Genomic DNA, 19354 nt, shown 5'->3' on the forward strand with positions numbered 1-19354 from the left:
GAGAGGCAGAGACACAGGCAGAGGGAGAAGCAGGCTCCATGCAGGGAGCCCGACGTGGGACTCGATCCCGGGACCCCAGGATCATGCCCTGGGCTGAAGGCAGCACTAAACTGCTGAGCTACCCAGGCTGCCCCAAAAGTTACCCTATTTCTATTCTGTTTATAGGATTTAGCATATATTATGCTTTCAGGTTTCGTGAATAAACTGTGGACATTTCCATGACATTTTTTTTTTGCCTTTTAATGCAGATTTCTTACTGAGATCGTAAACCAAAGAGCCCATGGTGAGCACTGAAGAATTTTAACCTAGTGTTAGAAGCCACAAATAACAATACAACTTTCTTGGGGTCTTAATTCCCTCCTATCTGGATAAAACACTTAATGCTGGAATTGGGAGTGACCCTGTGGATCTTTGGTTATATTCTTGTTTATATTCGCCATCTATAGAGGCTCTTCAGTGCTTAAGACTTGTTCTGTTTGGTGAAAGTGTAGTCATGAGGCTTCCTCCTAGGACTGATAACACGTAGTAATCTAAGCAGGTTAGGCAATGTTTCCTTTTTTTTTTAACACTCGATAATTTGACAGATTTTACTTGAGAAAAAGAGATACAGTCAAACTCAGATACAATTTCCTTTCAGAATAACGTTTTTAAATAAACAGAAGCCAGACAACCAACAGTTAAATCACGGTGTCAATTGTGGTTGGTAAATTAGAGACACCATGAACCTGCACAGTCTCCATTATGGCTCATTTTAAACAATTCTCCTCTTTCCCTCTTTAAGATCTTGAAGAATATTTTGTTTAGAAGAGTATTTCTTATGTGAAGCCCCTCAACAACGCCAGCAGACGCAGTGGTTACGTGGTATGAAATTCTGAAGTGATGCAATCATAAACACTAATAAGGTGAGTTTCCTCAAATTAAAAATTCCATCAAAATTATCACAATCTCCGGGTGCTGGGCTGGCTCAGCCAGTAGGGCCTGGGACTCTGGATCTCAGTGTTGTGAGTTCAAGCCCCACAATGGGCGTGGAGCCCACTTAAGAAAAACTTTCCACAATCTCCAATTTCAAACTGCCTTTTTATAATTGCCACAGGGCGGCACCACTTCAGCTCCTAAGCAGGCTCCTGCCATTCACCGCCGCTTTGGTCTCTAACTGTGTGGAACACAGGCCGCTCGGAGCAGCAGCGCTGGTTTTCTCCCGGACCCCTGCATGTTTTTTGCTAATACCACGTATTCTTATAAAGCCTCTTTACCCACAGAAGTTCGAGTTTTTAATTGAATTTTCTTGGCTTCTCAATAGAGAAGGTTCATTAAAAATTACTCGAGAGAATAAAGAGACTCGTGTGTTAGCTTTGGAATTTCTTTTGCAGACTTTGAGAAGCAGAAGACACCTCAGAGCTACCTACCTCTGACACCTTAACATCAAGACCCTGAGTTATAAAGTAACTAGGTGAAGATAAGTAGGGGGGTTAGGGCAGAGTGGGGATTAGGGCAGAGTGGGATTTAGTTCTCTCTTCTGAGCCAAGCTGCTTCTGGATGTGCAGAGCTAAGCACACCTGGAAGGCCGAGTACCTAAGGCCCCTGAAATTGTGGCTCCACATACAAATCAGAGTGAAAGAGAAAAAGCACTTCTGGTGTGAACAACCAAGGAGGAAAGACGGGCCGGTGCATTCACTGAAGGTAGTTCATTTTGTGGTTATTTATTTATTTATTTATTTATTTATTTTGAAGATAGTTCATTTTGATTATTTACAGGACCCAGGGATTAATTTCATCAACACAACTTCTGTTGGCCTCACGTCTATTAAAACGCTCACACTTGTATGAGTCCCCAGATGAGGTATGGCTACAAAATGCCTTTAAAGACATTCTCAGCTAAGGAAATAACCGGAAACGCCTCCCAACAAATAACTGTGTTTCTGAGAGAAGTGTCAGGCACTTTGGAAAGGCCCATCCCACCGAAAGGCTCTAGCATTCAGCAAAGTCAACGCTATCTCCAATTTAGTGATTGACAACACGGCAGGCAGCTTCATTCTAGGAATACCGCGAGTCATCTCTTTGCTATTTTTGTGAGGCACACAGTCTGAAATTTTGCAGCTTTTGTTTCCTTGGTTCGAGGATAGAATGGACACTCTCTAGAAAAACAATATTAAAAACTTATTTACAAAGTGGTTGCTTCTCAGCTGGAGGGTGCCACATACCTTCAGAAACAAACAAACAAAAAAACAAAAAAACCCAAACCTTACTGGGACCCTTTTGTGGCACTGATATGTGATACGAGAGGAAGAAATATTTATCCACTTCACAGTGACTTTATTGGATTAAGTAGCAGTTTAAAGGAATCGATATTTTAATAAGTTGTGTCCACTCTATGTTCATAAGCTTGGGTCTGCTCCACTTGGGTTTCAGAAACAATCCATCCACTAATTTAATCACAGGCAGTAGTGACTTTGCTTATCAGTAAACATATACTTAAATTCCCAAATACCTGAGAGTTGCCTTGTAGTAATTTTCAGAAGTACGTAAAGACCTCAATAAAACACATACAAGATTCAAAAAAGTCTTTCTTCTTTGAATCTTTTCTTGACTGAGATCATTTTAGAGAAAGATCTGAGAGATCCTTGAGTGGATGGATGACCTCTTCATGTGGGTAGTGACTCTAAAAGCTCTAGGAGTTCCAGATTCCTCCGAGAATCCCAGTGAGTCGAACCCATGGATTTTAGATCAAGAACCTTGAGTTGCCAGATTAGCACCTGAGGTCAGAGGAGTCTGGTGACCTGCTGAGAGTCACACGGTGCTTTTTTGCCTGCCTGGACCATATTTCCCGATTCTGTGGAAAACAGACTAATAAATCCCAAGTCCTCAAGTCTTAAAATGCATCCAGCCAGATACATATGGACAGCGAGAGCATGGAGATTTAAAAACAGAGCAGAAAAAAGTAACTTGAACAGAATGTGGCATTTCCCTTGGTCTGTTGCTAACGGCCCACATACAACATGCTTAAAAAAAAAATCCCATCCTGGCACTTCTTTTTCATCATCATTTAAAAATGATTCAAATGGACCTTTGGAATGTACGGCATTGGGAATACATCCCATGTGGGGATAAACGGAAAAGAGCTTCCTTGAGCAGGGCTGTGTTTTCAGTGGTTGTCAGGCTGCAGTGCATGTGTACCCCATCTCTTCTGTTCGGTCATACTTGTAAAGCCAAGCACAGTATTTTAGTTGTATATTCTCAGGGCTACAATGCGAGTAGCATTTAACATTTCTTTTTGTAAGACAAATAATTATGGACATGGTTTTTAAAATGCCTTCAGGATTTGAAGATGTGAGAGAAACATGTAAAAGGGAATGACTTTATTCTTTATTTTCTATTTATTCTTTTTTTTTCCCCTTAGTGACTCTTAAGTCCATCACACTTTGTTTTACTAAAAGCTAGAGTCTCCTGCCTCTTAGTGACTACCTTTGGGGGGGGGTGTTTCTGAATATCGCCCCAATTCAAGTCTTTCACACCGATTCTCAGGCCTGGATGTCCCATCTACTCCTACACAGTGTGCACTATAATTTAAAACTTCAGTAAACTTAGAAAGCCCATAACCAGCCAATGGTCTACGAACCTGTTTTGAGGCTCCTGCTTGTCAGCAAAACTTCCTATCGATAACTGTTTAAAAAAAAAAAAAGTTTAAGCAATTTCCCCCTAACACTAGAAACTGCAAAAAAAAAAGTCTAAGCAATTTCCCGCAACATTAGAAACTGCACACACACACGCACACACACACGAAAGTTTAAGCAATTTCCCCCAACACTAGAAACTGCACAAAAAAAAAAAAAAAAAAAGAGAGAAAAAAAAAAAGAAAAAAGAAAAGTAACTGTGGCTGGGTGGAGTGCAAAACTGATCCATCACGGGATGTATCCGTTCCCTGCTCCCCTGAAGTCCCCAGGGATGGGGCACAGATCCCCGCTGTTCTCAGTCTCCAGTCCTGGGTCCTGGGTGTCACACTGTAGTCATTATATTTTACTCATTCCCCCCAATCTAAAATTAGACATTATTCACCGGGGAAGCAGTTTAAAATAAAAACAAAAAACAACTGTAGCCTTTACTTGGGGGAGATTCTGATGCTCCTGGCGAGCCCGTGTTGCAGCCCCGCGCACGCGGACCCGCGGGTGATGGACGCGCCAGGTTTCGGGGACCGGCTTCGCGCGCAGGCGGTCCCCGGGGTCCCCCGGGCTGGGCGGGCATCCGACGCGGCCGCTCCCCGGGCTCCGGGGCTCCCTCCCGGGGCGCGGGGAGGCTGGCGAGTTGGGGACCACGGGGAGCCCGGCGGCCGGGGGTGAGCGCGGGGTCCAGGGATGCCCCCGACCCCCCCACCCCGCGACCCGCGCTCTCTGGGGGGGGGTTCCTCGGGAGGGGATGCTCACGGGGGGGGTGCTCCCGGGGAGGGGATGCTCCCGGGGGGGATGCTCGCGGGGGGAATGCTCGCGGAGGGGATGCTCGTAGGGGGGATGCTCCCAGGGGGGATGCTCTCGGTGGGGGGGTGGATGCATGCGGGCAGGATGCAGTTGGAGCAGCCTGGGCGGCCGGACCCGGAAGCTGGGGAGTCGGGGACCGCGCGGAGCCTGGCGGCCAGGGGTGCGCGCGGGGCCCGGGGACACCCCCCGACCCCCTGACCCCTTGACCCGCGCTCCCCAGGGGGGGCTTCCTCGGGGGAGGTGATCCCCGGGAGAGGGGGATGCTCGCAGGCTCTGGATGTAGTCAGTCCGAGCAGCCTGGGCGGCCGGGACCCGGAGGCTGGGGAGTCGGGGACCGCGCGGAGTCCGGCGGCCGGGGGTGAGCGCGGGGCCCGGGGACGCCCCCCGACCCCCCGACCCCCCGACCCGCGCTCCCGGGGGGGTTCCCTGGGGGCGGGTCCCGGGGGAGGGATGCTCGCGGCCCTGGATGCAGGGACCCGGAGGCTGGGAAGTCGGGGACCGCGCGGAGCCCGGCGGCCGGGGGTGAGCGCGCGGGGCCCGGGGACACCCCCGACCCCCTGACCCGCGCTCCCGGGGGGGGGCGGGTCCCCGGGGAGGGTCGCTCGCGGCCCTGGGTGCAGTCGGCCGAGCCGCCTGGGCGGCCGGGACCCGGAGGCTGTGCGCACACACGCGGGCACACCGGCGCGCGCACATGCACACGCGCTCGCACACCCGCGCCCGGGCCTCCCCACGGGGACCGCGAGCCGAGGCGGGGCAGCGGCCGCCTGACGGGGACGGCCCGGCCGGGCCCCCGGCGCTCACCTGCCTCCTCCGGAGCTCGGGGCCGCGGTGCGCCCTCCCCGCCGCCGCCTGGAGTGCCCGGGGAGCGGGTGCGGGCGGCGGCTGCTGCGCGCACAGCCCGGGCGGCGGGTGCATGGCCGGGGCGCCCCCCCGCCCCCGTCTCCGTCCCCCTCCTCCCGCCGCCGCCGCCGCCGCCGCTGCTCCTGCTCCGCCCGGAGGACCGACAGCCGCGGCGGGCGCGGGGAGCGGGAGCGGAAGCCCCAAGTTCCCGGCGCGGCTCCCCGCCCCCGGCCGCCCAGGCCCCGCCGGAAGGCGCCCGCGGGAAGCCGCTGGGGAGGCGCGCGCGGGGGCCGGCGAGCCCGGGGGGCGGGGGCCGCGCGAGTAGCGTTCCCCAACTTGGGCGCGTCCGGGGCGCGCGGGGGGCGCGGGGGGCGCGCGGGGGGCGCCCGAGGGGACCCGGCGCGGCGTCGCGGCCCCCGGCCCGCCTGCGCTCTCGGATGCCGGCCCGGGCGGCTCGGCCGCGGGGGGTGCCGGGGGGGCGGGGGCGGAGGAGGAGGAGGAGGAGGAGGAGGCTGTGTGATGGCCCTGGACGGCGCGCGGGGGGCGCGAGACGAGGAGAGCAGAGAGAAGAAGAAGAAAAAGAAGAGGAGGAGGAAGGAGGAGGAGGAGGAGGAAGGGGAGGAGGAGGAGGAGGGGGCCGAGGCCGGCGGCTCGCCGTCCGCGGCCACCATGGGGGACGGGGACGCGGGCGGCCGGGGGCTGGCGGGGGCGCGGCCCCGGGGCACGGAGCGCCCCTCGGCGGTGCACGGGCGGCTGGTGCTGGCCTTCGCCGTGTGCATCGTGGCGCTGCTGGCGGTCACCGCGCTCGCCGTGCTGCTCAGCCTGCGCTTCGACGGGTGCGGGCCGGGCGCCCCCGGCGGCGCCCCCGGCCTCCCTGCGCGCGGCGGCAACGCCAGCCTCCCGGGGCCCGCGCGGCGCGACCCGCAGGCGGGCGGGGAGGCCAGCACCCCCGGGGCCCCGGCCGCGCGGCCGCCGTCGGACGCGGAGCGGAGCGGGAGCGGGAGCCTGAGCGCGAGCCCGAGCGCGAGCACCCCTGGACGCACCTGCGCCTGCCGGGCCACCTCAAGCCGCTGCACTACAACCTGATGCTCACCGCCTTCATGGACAACTTCACCTTCTCCGGGGAGGTCAACGTGGAGGTCGCGTGCACCAACCGCACCCGCTACGTCGTGCTGCACGCCTCCCGCGTGGCCGTGGACAGGGTGCAGCTGGCCGAGGACCGCGCGGCCGGGGCCGTGCCCGTGGCCGGCTTCTTCCTCTACCCGCAGACCCAGGTCCTGGTGGTGGTGCTCAACCGCAGCCTGGACGCGCACCGCAACTACAACCTGAAGGTCGTCTACAGCGCGCTCATTGAGAACGAGCTGCTGGGCTTCTTCCGCAGCTCCTACGTGCTCCACGGGGAGAGGAGGTAGGACGGAGGCGGTGCCCCGGGCCGCCCCACCCAGCCCGGCTGCTCGGACGCCCGCACGCCCGCCCCGGGGACCCCGCGGACCCCCGGACCTCCGGGAGATGGGGGGGGCAGGACGCGGAGGGGGGGGGCTGGTGCGGTCACCTCCCCCCACGGCGCGGCACAGCCCCGCAGCCCCAGGGCGCGCAGCGGTGCTGCGAGGGTGCTGGTGTGCGATGGGAGCCGTGCATGCCCCCGGGGCCTCAGAAGCCTGCCAGGAGGCCGTCGAGGGAAGCTACGGGAGGGCCCGAGGCTGGGGGTGCAGCCCAGGCAGGTAGGGTGTCGGTGCAGGGAGGCCAGGCAAGTAAGGTGTTGGTGCACGGAGACCAGTCAAGTAAGGTGCCAGTGCAGGGCGGCCAGGCAGGTAGGTGTCCGTTCAGGGAGACCAGGCAGGTAGGTGGCTGTGCAGGGCAACCAGGCAGTAGGGTCGTGCAGGGTGGCCAGGCAGGTAGGGTGTCCGTGCAGGGCGGCCAGGCAGGTAGGGTGTCGGTGCAGGGAGACCAGGCAGGTAGGGTGTCCGTGCAGGGTGACCAGGCAGGTAGGGTGTCGGTGCAGGGAGACCAGCCAGGTAAGGTGTTTGTGCAGGGTGACTAGGCAGGTAAGGTGGCTGTGCAGGGCGACCAGCCAGGTAAGGTGGCAGTGCAGGGCAACCAGCCAGGTAGGGTGTCTGTGCAGGGAGACCAGCCAGGCAGGGTGTCCGTGCAGGGCGACCAGCCAGGCAGGGTGTCCGTGCAGGGCGACTAGCAGGCAGGTGTCTGTGCAGGGTGACCAGCCAGGCAGGGTGTCCGTGCACGGGACGTCCTGCACTGTGCTGGTGGCCAGCGACCAGCTGACAGTGAGCTTTGGCTGCCTGAAGTTTCCCCAAACTGGAAGTTGAGATCGGGAGCAGGCAGCGCAGGTCCAGGGAACAGACCCAGGGGGAGGGCGACAGGGGTCCTGGGGGACCCAGGGCCAAGGAGGAATGTCCTTGCAGGGGCTGCCAACACTCTCCACGCAGAGTGACTCTGGCTTTTTGTTGTTGTTGTTGTTGTTGCTGTTGTTGTAGTTGTTGAGTTACTGCCCCTGGGAACGACTCCGGGGTTGGAAGGGGGAAAGCTAGCTGTCAGCGTCCGGAGCCTCGTTAGCGAGGTCCTCGGATGCTTCTGTAGATTTGGGGGTATTTTATGCTGTTTTACTGAGAGGCTTGTGGGGCTTTTCAAAACTTTTTTTTTAAATTTTTATTTATTAATGATAGTCAGAGAGAGAGAGAGAGAGAGAGAGAGAGAGAGAGAGAGGCAGAGACACAGGCAGAGGGAGAAGCAGGCTCCATGCACCGGGAGCCCGATGTGGGATTCGATCCCGGGTCCCCAGGATCATGCCCTGGGCCAAAGGCAGGCGCCAAACTGCTGCGCCACCCAGGGTTCCCCTTGTGGGGCTTTTCACCACTTGTTTAGAGCGCAGGTTTCAGAGCCCAGCAGAAGCGGGTTCAAATCCCAGAGGCAGCACCAGCCGGCCGGCGGCTGGGAGGGGCTGATGAGGCTGTTGGGGGGCCCGGAGGGGGCTGCCTCTAGCGCTTGGCTGGCAAAATGTATTGACTCAGTCCCCAGAGAGCCCTGCGTGGAAGGGGCTCCAGACACCTCCTGTCTTACAGGTAGGGAAACGGAGGCACAGAGAAGCCAAGTAGTTGCTCACATAGGGAGCCGACAAAGCGGGGATTTAGATCCACGCAGCTCGGCTTTGGAGCCCATGCTTTTAGTTTTGACTTGGTGACAGTAATAGTAGTGGTGTCCTCACAGGGTTGTCGTGGGTGTCCATGGGCGCTGACATGCCCTGGAAGCGCTTCCTGCTAGCTGTTAGGGGCTCCCTGGGGTGGTCGCCTCTGAAGCACAGTGCTGAATGAATAAGCAGGGGACTCTTCCCTTTGCCCTTACCCATTGCATTTAAAATAACTTGGATTAATGTAACGGCTATAGGGCCAGCAAACAACCGAAAGGGACTTAAAAAAGAAATCCTCAACCTTAGAGGTAGAGGCAGGTGGGAGGTTAGCGACGATGCCCCTGGGAGAGCCTCTCCTGTTCTCAAATGATTTTCACAACAGCAGAAGCCTGGGGCTCTAAGGGGTGCCCCCCCCCCGCCCCGTGCCTGCCATCCGCAGGCTTATCAGTGGAGACGTGGGTCTCCGACTTTGGTTTTCCGATGCACCAGGGCTCATGGTGTCTGGAAACTTCCAGGAGTTGTTCCTGTACAGGAGGCTGGGCCATTTCAGTGGGGCGCGGAGACCTAGGTTCCAGGCTTTAGAGAGAGCCGTGCAGCAGCTCAGCTGCGTCCCCGGCGCTTCCCTGGCTGTGTGACGACGGCCAAAGCCTGCTAGGAGTGAGCGTGTGAATTATGCACTTTCAAACTCCTGCGATCAGACGTGGACGATTGAAACCCTCTGCCACCGCTTCTTCCAATGTGTCCTAAACAATACAGAATAAATATATATATTTAAGACCCACGGTCCTATCAGATATGGGGGAAAAGGCAGAGAAGGCAAATTTGCATGTTGTGTTGGGAAACAAGCTTATGTGAAAATGTCAATAGTGGGAGTTTGCATATCACTGACAAATCTTGCTCTGGCGAAATGAGTGCTTCCAACAAATCCTATTTTTTTTTTTTTTTGAGGCATGCCAAAATATATTTGTTGGAACTGAATTTGTTTTGGTCAGTGTGTTCGAATTAACAGGACTCTTAAAAAGACCAGATGTTTCTGCTTGACCCGTAACTGATTTCTTGTAGCCCTAGTGCATGTTTGTGTCCAAACTCTCCTTTAGTTTTCTCCCAAAGATGTAAATGACTTGGTTATAAGTTTAACCTGGGGCACATGTGGCTGCACTCTGCATCTCAATAGAAAATCAGGATTCAGTACTTCTGGAAATATCAACACGGTTTTGTTTCTAAACAGCATCTTAGAGAAAGTCCTTGTTTCTCTTTAGTTTTTTGTTTGTTTGTTTGTTTTTGTTTTGTTTTTCCCCTTTGAAACCGGAGTGAATATGATAATTTCTCGAGTGTTTCTAACTGGAGTTGAAATGGCCAAGGAAATCTCTGTTCATGATTATGTGAACGTGGACATGCATTCAATCGTTTATTTTTATTCTTTTAAAAAGATTCTACTTATTTATTTGAGAGAGAGAGGTAGAGGGAGAGAGAGAGAGAGAGAGAGAGCATAAGCAGCGGGGAGAAGGAGAAGGTTCCTTGCTGAGCAAGGAGCCCCTTGTGGGGCCAGTTTCTGAGATCCTGACCTAAGCTGAGGGCAGACACTTAACCCACTGAGCCACCCAGGTACCCCTAAATCCTTTTTTTAAAAGATTTATTTATTTATTTATTTATTTATTTATTTATTTATTTATTTATGATAGAGAGAGAGAGAGAGAGAGAGAGAGAGGGAGGGAGGCAGAGACCCAGGCAGAGGCAGAAGCAGGCTCTACACTGGGAGCCCGACGTGGGACTTGATCCCGGGACCCCAGGATCAGCCCTGGGCTGAAGGGAGGCTCCAAACCACTGAGCCACCCAGGGATCCCCATCTTTTTTTTTTTTTTTAACTGTTGTCGTTACTATGGCTACTTGGATAATTTTTTTTTTTTTTTTTTTTTTTTTTTTTTACATACCAATGTCAGGAGCTCAGCCAGGTTTGGACTTTGGTGATGATTTCGTCTCCAAAATGCTCTGTAAATTTGATACTTTAAAACACACTTTCCAAGAGGACGAGGATGTAAATCCCCAACTTTCATCAGATTAATGAGTAAATATCTTGGTGTTTAGTGAGTTGTAATTTTTGCCAAGCTAATCATCGGATAGCTTTTATCATAGACACACATATTCCTTCCTCCAGGGGGGCGTCAGGGCGAGCAACTGGAAACACTTTTACAAGAGCAGCACCGATCTGGTCCACCTTACTCAGGCTGTGTGGAGACAGCTCGTTAACACCCAGTCAGTCTGATTCTTTGGTTTACTCCCCGGAGGTGTGAGAAAGTACTTGGGTGAGGGGTGCCTGGGTGGCTCAGCGGTTGAGCATCTGCCTCTGCCTCAGGGAGTGATCCCATAGCCCCAGGATCGAGTCCCACATCGGGCTCCCTGCATGGAGCCTGCTTCTCCCTCTGCCTGTGTGTCTCTCATGAATAAATAAAATCTTAAAAAAAAAAAAAAAGAACTTGGGTGAACGCAGGAAAATCAGATTTCACCGTTGCTATGAACTGTGAGCCCCGGAAGGTGTAAGAGGCCCCCCCCCCCCCCCCCCCCCCCCCCCCCCCCGGCATGGGATGAATGGGATGAGGCCTGGTTTTGTCCTCCAGGGAACGCTCACCTTTCCTGGCTCCCGTCCTGCACTGGAGGAAGGGGGAGGATAGGTTCGCCCTCCGAGCCCAAGGCTCCTCTCCCTCCAGTGGCTCCCAGGAAATTCACCACTTGTTGATTATTGCAAATAAGTAAATTCTCTTGCATGTGAGGTGATCACACCCCGCAGTGAATCAGCTCCGTCATTTCCCCCTCAGGTTGGTGCATAGCAGGCAGACGATAAGGGTGTGTATTTATGCCATAGTACCCTAAAGTAGCCCATACTTGCTTAGGATTAGGTGTATGTTCATCTACCTGAAGTAATTGCTACTTTTGGGGAGCCAGATGGCAAGCATACCCATGTTCAAAGTAGGGTGCCTTAATTTAGAACCAGATGGTTGGATTGAAAGAGGAAATTTACTCAAAGTAAATGAATATTTATATTTTATCCACTTTCAAAAGGGAGACTGTTTTTTGTTGCTTTTTGCTTTTTTTTTGGACAAACTTTGATTGGGTCCATAACATGCCACAGTCACAGAAGAGGAGATGGAAATGGGTGGGCTTTTTCTATAAAGGATTATTGAAAGAGAGACCGTGATCTCCCAGTAAAATGGGAAAATAACATTGTGGCTCTCCAAGAGAATTGCAAAGAACTCTTTTGCAAAAAAAAAAAAAAAAAAAACCCTCGTGGAGAGAAGAGAGGATTTTCTGGATCGGCGTTTGATCTTCTGTGGTATTAGTGTACACGGCTTGATGCCTTGTACCTTTCTGGTTTGAATTAATAATCATGATATTTAAAAAAAAGCTAGAAAACACCACATTGCTGGTATACGGGAAGCAGCCTCATTTGCCGCATTCACACTGGTGAGGCAGCATCTTCACACGACCAAGTTAGAGTTCATGTCTTTTTGCTCCTCTGTGGAAGCCTCTGAACTGAAAAATCTGCAAGAACCATTTATTCCTATGAAAACTTTTTTTAAATTTTATTTAAAATAAAATTTTTATTTTTATATATTTTTTTATTTTATTTTTTTAGGATAAAAATCCTTAGTGGACTTAGCTCATTGTTTTCCCGACAGGCACACATGACCGTGTGGCCCAGACTGAGTCCATCCAGTGCTGGATTTGGGTCCCAATTCAGAATGCTACCAGGAACCCACATCTAGAAAATAGTCTTAAAAAAAACCTTGATTAGTTAATAATGGGTGATGACTCATTGAGGTAGGAAAATCCAGACAATGTGTGTTTGGTCTTGCCGTGTTTTCCGTGGTGCCATCTGATTCGATGACCTGGGACGGTGATACACTCTATATTCCTCTCAAAGACTTGGATTAGTTTGCCGGTGGTTTTCTTTGTACAAAGTAGGCCGGTCGGCTCCCAATCTCTTTCAGACAAAAGTGGACCTTGTGCCTTGTTTGGTCTGCAAAGCATGTTTATCTCCTCAAACCAGTTCTCACCACCGGGTATGGGGACGGGCTTGAGGGTGATGGTTTAGGTTGGCTGAGGATGGGGACATTTGTCCTTGTGATGGCAAGAATAAGACTCCCTTCTTTGCGCACAGCCTCCAGGAATGATGTAAAAGGGGCAAAGAAGGAAGGATTGATGTTTAGGGCATTTTTCATGGTGGGTAAGGCTGTTCCCCTTGCCCCCATGCTCCTCCCTCCAGCTGGCGGTGACCATCATCATCGTCAAAATCGTCCACGTCCTTTTGGTTATCCGCGTGTCCTTTAACCTGCTTTCAGATTCACAGAGGTGGCCGGGTTGCCCCCCCCCCCAAGTTTCTCAAAGTCCCGTGTCTCCCTGCGTGTTGCTGCTGGAGGCCGGATGCTCTCTCCTCGGGCAGGGCCTCCCCACTTGCCACGTGGAACTCGGGCGAATACAAGAGGAAACATGCTGCCCGCTCTCGGTTTCCTGGCCAATCCGGAGGGACCCCACGCGGCCACAGGGTCTGATGGTGTCGGGAAGAAGGTGGGCAGGGTGAGCCCCCTGCACCGCCCCGGCTGGGCTGTCCTGCCTCCCCCGTTTTTGAATAAATGAGTGGTTGCATGGCTCAGGAAGCTCCAGCTCTGGTTTTCCAGGGATGGGGTGAGTGGCTTCCTCCCACCGCATACCTGTGTTCACTCGCGAGGGAACATTTTAATGTAATTATTCACATCTTTCCTTATGACTATACAGCTGGAAAAAAAAGAAAAAAAGACTCCGGGGATGGGTAGACAAAGAATGGAGTTCAAAGGTGACCCCTCCTGGTTACTTTTGTTCCCTTGTAAGAATAGGGCCCAGCCACTTTGGGTTGTGCTGTTAGATGGAAAAGCAGGTGCATGCGTAGGGTATTCTGGGACGCAGGATCCAGCTGCCGGTCCCAGGTCCTGCCTCTGCCCCTTGACCCTGGCCAGATTTCCTGGCTGTTCTGTGCCTGGTACCCTCACCTGGAAAATGGGGATAATGAAACCCTGTGTCGTAGGGTCATGGTGAGGATCACGAGTTAGGTGGTAAAGCCCTTAGAGCCTCGTGTGCCCATCGGTGAACTTGCTTGGGGGCATCAATATCATTATATGACTCGGAGGCGGGGCGTCCACTGGTTGCATTGGGGCCAGGTCCCGTAGGGCCAGGATTCCCGCCCCGGCGCTCTGCTTGCCAGCCAGCTGGTGGGTGGTGGTGGCTGTGGACGTCCCTTCTGGTGCTCTTGGTTCCGCCCCACGAGCCCAGTGCAGACAGGGGAGGGGAAGCAGGGCCTTGACACCTGAGGAGGAGGGTGCAGCGGGGAGGACACCTGTGCAGGGGGCCGGGGGCCGGGGGCCGGTGAGGCCAGCAGGTGCACAGCTCTCCTCATATGCTCTCGGCCGGGGTGAGGACAGCAGAGACCGGGGCCTTCCGTCCCCTGGAGGCCAGCGCAGCAAGTGCCAAGAGGAGGGCACCCTAGTCATCAGCTTCTGTTCCAAGACTTCCCCGGAGTCCTGACGGTGGCTGTACTTTATGATGCTTACTTGGGATGCTCTGCCTCCTCCCGATACTCAACAAATGAACCTCAGACACTAGTTTATTTATTTTTACGAGAACCCAATATCGCGGTCTGCAAAGGTAATCGTGGCGCCTTCATGATACTCTTCATCAGTGGTGGTCAAGCACTCAGGACTCAATTTTGATGAGTATTTAGTACACAAGGAGGAAAACAATTATGAATATTGTGCTCTGTTTTTATAACACGATTATTCACATATGCACCACTTCCTACATACATATTGCTGGCATTATTGCATTATGTTTTTAGTCTACTAGAATGGTTATTTAAAAAAAATAGATTACACGCTTGCGTGTAGCACTGAATATTCAGCAGGAGCACTTTTCTTCTGAAATGGCAGAGGTTTAATGACTCATTGAAGTACATAAAAACACACAGTCTAAACAACGGCCCGTTTGGGCTTAAAACGTTTTGCCATTGAGTAATAGTTTGCATTTTGATCAACAGCCTTAACTTTAAACGGGACACACGTAACTTCCATGACCTTGCACCTGAGTCCATCTCCTGCAAACAGTTGAATAGTAACTAGATGTTTCTATTGGGACTTTTCTTTAGATTTGGGGAGTTTTTATCAACAGTCTGAACCTATTGCAACACCAGGCAAATCACAGTAGCAACAGAGGGAAGTCCAGAGGCCCTTGGTCACCGCTGTGTGTGTGGCATGCATACATGTGGCCCAAATGGAAATCTCTGGAGTAGGGCGTGCCTTTTGTGAGGTTCTCTGGGTTTGGGTGGGCTCCACCGTGAAAAGGCATGAATCAATCTGAATGCTAACAGGGTCATGCAAATGTTGTTGTTGCTTTTTTTTTTCTCTGCCTATTTTAACTTTATGAAAAGGCAAACTGAAAATAATGGAACAGAAATTGTTTTGCATCACATACAGTAATTTGTTGGCAATATCAACCGACGTTAATGCATTACTTCTGCTGGATCTTATCATAATGACTTGACACAAGTAGCTTGCCTGGTGAACTTCCGCAGAAATAAGAAGAAATCAATTCTCGGTATCCTTCAGAGGCAACGCAGAGCTGAACGCTCTCCTTCTTAGCTCAACCAAAATGTCAAATGGGCAAGTTGTTAAGAAATAAAGTAATTTATTTTAGATGGAAGAGAATTAAAATACATGTATATTATATTTTTCTAGTTATGCTGGAGTGACATTCCTGGAATGGCACTTGTAGGATGTCACTTTTGGAAGTGGCATTTTTTTTATGGTAATGGAGAGATTCATTAAAAGATTAAAATGATTTTGTTTGAAAAAAGCAGGAGAAAAACAGAAAACGAAATAATTGTCCCTATTACCTTCTGCCTCCTGCTGTTTTATATTTACTTCTCCCTGCATTTACATGTGTATGTCGTATCCATACCATATAGTAAAATGTTTTCTATTTTTAATTGATTTTTTTTTTTTTGGTATTTCTTCTATCTGGTGTCTTGCTACCACCTGCAACTCAGTGCGGCCTTACTTAAAACCCAAATTCAATATTTTCCATTCCAAGTCCCCTTGTTTAGGGGCCTCTTTGTTGGTTTTAGTGACAGTCAACAGAAAAGAAGTCTCTCTTCCACCAATTGGAGGCAATCTTAACATACATAAAACCAAGACAGAATTGTATCTTGGAAATGCAAGGGACGCTGTCGCCTGTTGGGGGAACAGAGCCTCGACCTCGGTCTCTTTATGAAATAGGGGAGTACCGAGGGTGAGAGAGATGTTAGGGATGGGCCCCCAGTGCTGAGACCTGACCCAGCCAGCATGCAGGAGAACAGACTTCATACCAACTGAATAAGCAAGTTAACCCTTTCTTTAAAGGGTCGTTTCTGTGCTATCTCGAGTCAACTTCCTCACTTCATCTGCTTCTGACCTTTAAAATACTACCCAGGCCCTAAGACCAACTCTTATGCTTCTTCCTCCATGAAGCCTCTTGGGCTCCAGAGGCAGGTGCTTCTCAACTGGGTGAATTGCCCCCCCACCCACCTCCCCACCCAGGGTTGCAAAGCCAGGCTGGGAAGGGCTACCGGCGCCTAGTGGCAGGGCCCCCGGGGATGCTGCTGAACACCCTGCCATGCACAGGACAGCCCCCAACAAAGAACAGTTGTCCAACCTAAAATGTCAGTGGTCCCGAGACTGAGAAGCCTTGTTTCGGGAGGTGGTAGTTTCTTCCTACATCTTCCTCTTTGGCCACGACCTTTTGTATAATACCTGTTTAGATATTTGTTTAATTCCTTTTATTAAGAGTATAAACTCCTCGAGGGAAGGAAGCATATATATTTATCTTTTTCTCCTCAGCATCGAATACTCAAGGACGATGATTAAGAGAAACATGTTATTACAAGAGCTTGTGGTAAAAAGCTGTTTAGCGGTAGCGTAATTTAATATTTGAAAAATCTCATCAAATTCAGGGAATATTTTATTTCTCGATTTTGTTCAGTTATAGGATCTTGGGCTTGGAAAAGACCTAAAAAGTAATCTAGTCCGACTGCTCTTCTTTACCAAGGGACTTCTTTTGACTTCCTAAATACCGAATTGAAATTCAATTGCAATCGTCCTCAGTTGCCAGACTGTGAAATTGGTATTTCCTCATTTAGACATTATCAGAATATATGGTGGCCCTCTGTGCATAGATATATACTGTGTGTGTGAATTCATTAGGAATATTAATTGCAGAAAAAGACACTAGATGGTCTTTATATTCCCTTCAACCCTGAGAATCAGTGACTTAAATTGGTAGCTTTACCAACATATTTACTTACTATGTAAGGCGAAAAGAGACTGAACAGCATGACTCTTCTACATAAATATTTGGTTTATTAATTTCTAATTAACCCAGAGGTAATCTTCTACATCTAATAAATTCCCACCCATTAATTACTGAATGCCAAAGACACCTTTGATTTTTACTTAGTGACTCATACATTCTAATTGCAACCCTTCTGTTGAACTCTTACAGAACTTCCCCCACAATAGGATGAGTTGTCTACTTTATGACCTTAAGGACAAAAGTGGTTATATCTTAAAAAAAAAATCCTACCATGTACCTAATACAGTGAAAAACTCACACACAGCAGATGATATCTGTTCCGTGGTGGAGCTGGAGTTCTGATAACTTGAAAGTTAAAAAGGAACACTTTTTACCCCATCTGTGGAATCCTGTGGGTAACTTTTAAACAGCTCAGGAAAGAAATATCAAGCTCAGTGGGCATTTCTATTAATAAGATGGAAAGATGAGATTCAAAAACATTATGAAAGACAGAAGCAAACGAAGACAAAATTGTAAGTGGGTTCATTTTAGCTAAAAAGCACTGATATTTGATTAAACAAAACTATATGACTCTCAATAGAAAACCATAAGGGAAAATATTACCACAGTCCTGGCACGTTTGGAAAAAAAGAACCTTTTATTACCAATAGTCAAACTAAAATGTTGTTTATAAATTATGGCTAAAGGTTATTTTACTGTTCTTGAAATATAACTACTTTTTACTCAGATGCAGAAAATGTGACTTCCAGATTCAGCTTTACACTAATTGCTGGTGTCACTTTGAACAAATCACTTAAGCCTACTGGAACCATTTTTCTTCTTAGAAGTTTATGAGAGCCGGACAATTTGTTTCTAAGATTGCTTCCAACTTTAGCCTCATATTTGTCTGAAGATTTGTAGTTAAAACTTCTTTCCCATATATTATGTCATTTTATCATCTCCACAGCTTTGGAAGGAAGGCCTAGGACGCATTATTATTTTCCTTTTACTAATGGAAAAATAGGCCCAGGCAGTTACCCAAGCCTGGTATGTAGCAACCCACTACCGTTTCCAAGATAATTTGCCCCAAATCCTCTTTCTGAGAGTTAAGTATATAATTCATCTTTAGAATGTCTTATTTTTCTCTATTTCAAAATTAACTTTTAAAAAAGCAGACTCTCAATGATAAATGTAGGCTTCATAGTGTTAAAAAGGTATAAACATTTACATCTGATGGTTTGAGCCAGGGATAGCCAATAAGATTCAATGCACATGTCAACTCCTATTGATTGGTGGTAGCTGCCTGAAGTGCTATGCTGAGAATAATTTTGAGACCGGGTTTGGGCTCAGTGGGAAAGTGTGCCACGTTAGATTAACCGTGAGCACCGTGGATGATGGAGAGGGGAGTGGTGGCAGGACTACTTATGGGGAAAAGAGCCTTTTAAAGAAAGGACTTCAGCACTCAGTAATGTTTTCTGAGGGGTCTGGTGATGACTTGCCTTATATCGAGTTTTGTGACTAGTGTTATCAGAAGTTTAATTGATCTGTGTCACGAATGTTATCATAAATCATGGCTTCTTTTGCAAGGTAGGACAGTGTCCTTAAAGTACCTAGTTTGAGTATTTTCATTTGTAACCCTAACCGTGAAAGAATATAGAGGTTGCGTCTTATTAGAGTTTTAATGAGATGCAACTTTGCAGCTTGATCTGAAAACCTGAGGGCATAGGATATAGTTTATATAGATATGTACACATATATGCACATTGACATGCTTATTATATGGATATTTATTTTATGAATTTGCATGTATTATATTAACATAATACCGAATTTATAATTTATGTAATAAATATATATTAGGAGTCGTAAAAACCAAGAGTCTCTGGATTCTTCAATATAATCATGCGTTAAATCATTCCAAGAAATGGGACGCCTGGGTGGCTCAGTGGTTGGGCGCCTGCCTTTGGCTCAAGGGGTGATCCTGGGGTCCTGGGATCGAGTCCCACGTCGGAGTCCCCAGAGGGAGCCTGCTTCTCCCTCTGCCTGTGTCTCTGCCTCTCTCTTGTGTCTGTGTCTCTCACGAATAAATAAATAAATCTTAAAAAAAATCATTCCAATAAAGGCTAAAGACCTTGTGAATTACTGACTGCCCTTTATTAACTGCCTGATGGTTGCTCTTCATCTTTCGCAGTGATATGTTCTTTGTATCCTTTTTCTCCCACTAAGCTTTATAGTACTTTTTAAAAGTTAGGCTTGATTATTTCCTTTCAAGCAACGAACACCCAAGCCTTAGGGAAATATAGTAATCATTCAGGGTGATACAGCTGAGAATGTTGTAAAGCCAGAATTTAGACCAACTTTTGTCAGGTTTCAAAGTCCTTAACAAAATCAGCCCATGTCTAGCTAAAATTTGAGGGCACAGGTGTTTCCCACTGGTGATCTATATTCTGCATGTATTTGATGACGACTTTTGGATTTTAGTTTCCCTGTCGTTACTTGTACACCTTTAGAGGAGAAAGTGGGGAAAGTGGGGGCGTACCAAAAAGGAGAACTA

The 19354-nt window shown here is 49.7% G+C and overlaps 1 protein-coding gene across 1 annotated transcript in view; it reads left to right on the forward strand.

Moving 5' to 3' along the window:
• Positions 1 to 5828: 5828 nt before the first annotated feature.
• Positions 5829 to 19354, forward strand: part of TRHDE (thyrotropin releasing hormone degrading enzyme) — a 366839-nt gene continuing 353313 nt past the window's right edge. Inside the window, exons 1-2 of the mRNA XM_055328866.1 lie at positions 5829 to 6290; positions 6326 to 6717. Of these exons, the coding sequence (XP_055184841.1) occupies positions 5829 to 6290; positions 6326 to 6717 (854 nt within the window). The remainder of the gene's footprint in view (positions 6291 to 6325; positions 6718 to 19354) is intronic.

The sequence above is a fragment of the Nyctereutes procyonoides genome, unplaced genomic scaffold, assembly GCF_905146905.1.
Source record: "Nyctereutes procyonoides isolate TBG_1078 unplaced genomic scaffold, NYPRO_anot_genome, whole genome shotgun sequence".
NCBI classification, from domain to species: domain Eukaryota; kingdom Metazoa; phylum Chordata; class Mammalia; order Carnivora; family Canidae; genus Nyctereutes; species Nyctereutes procyonoides.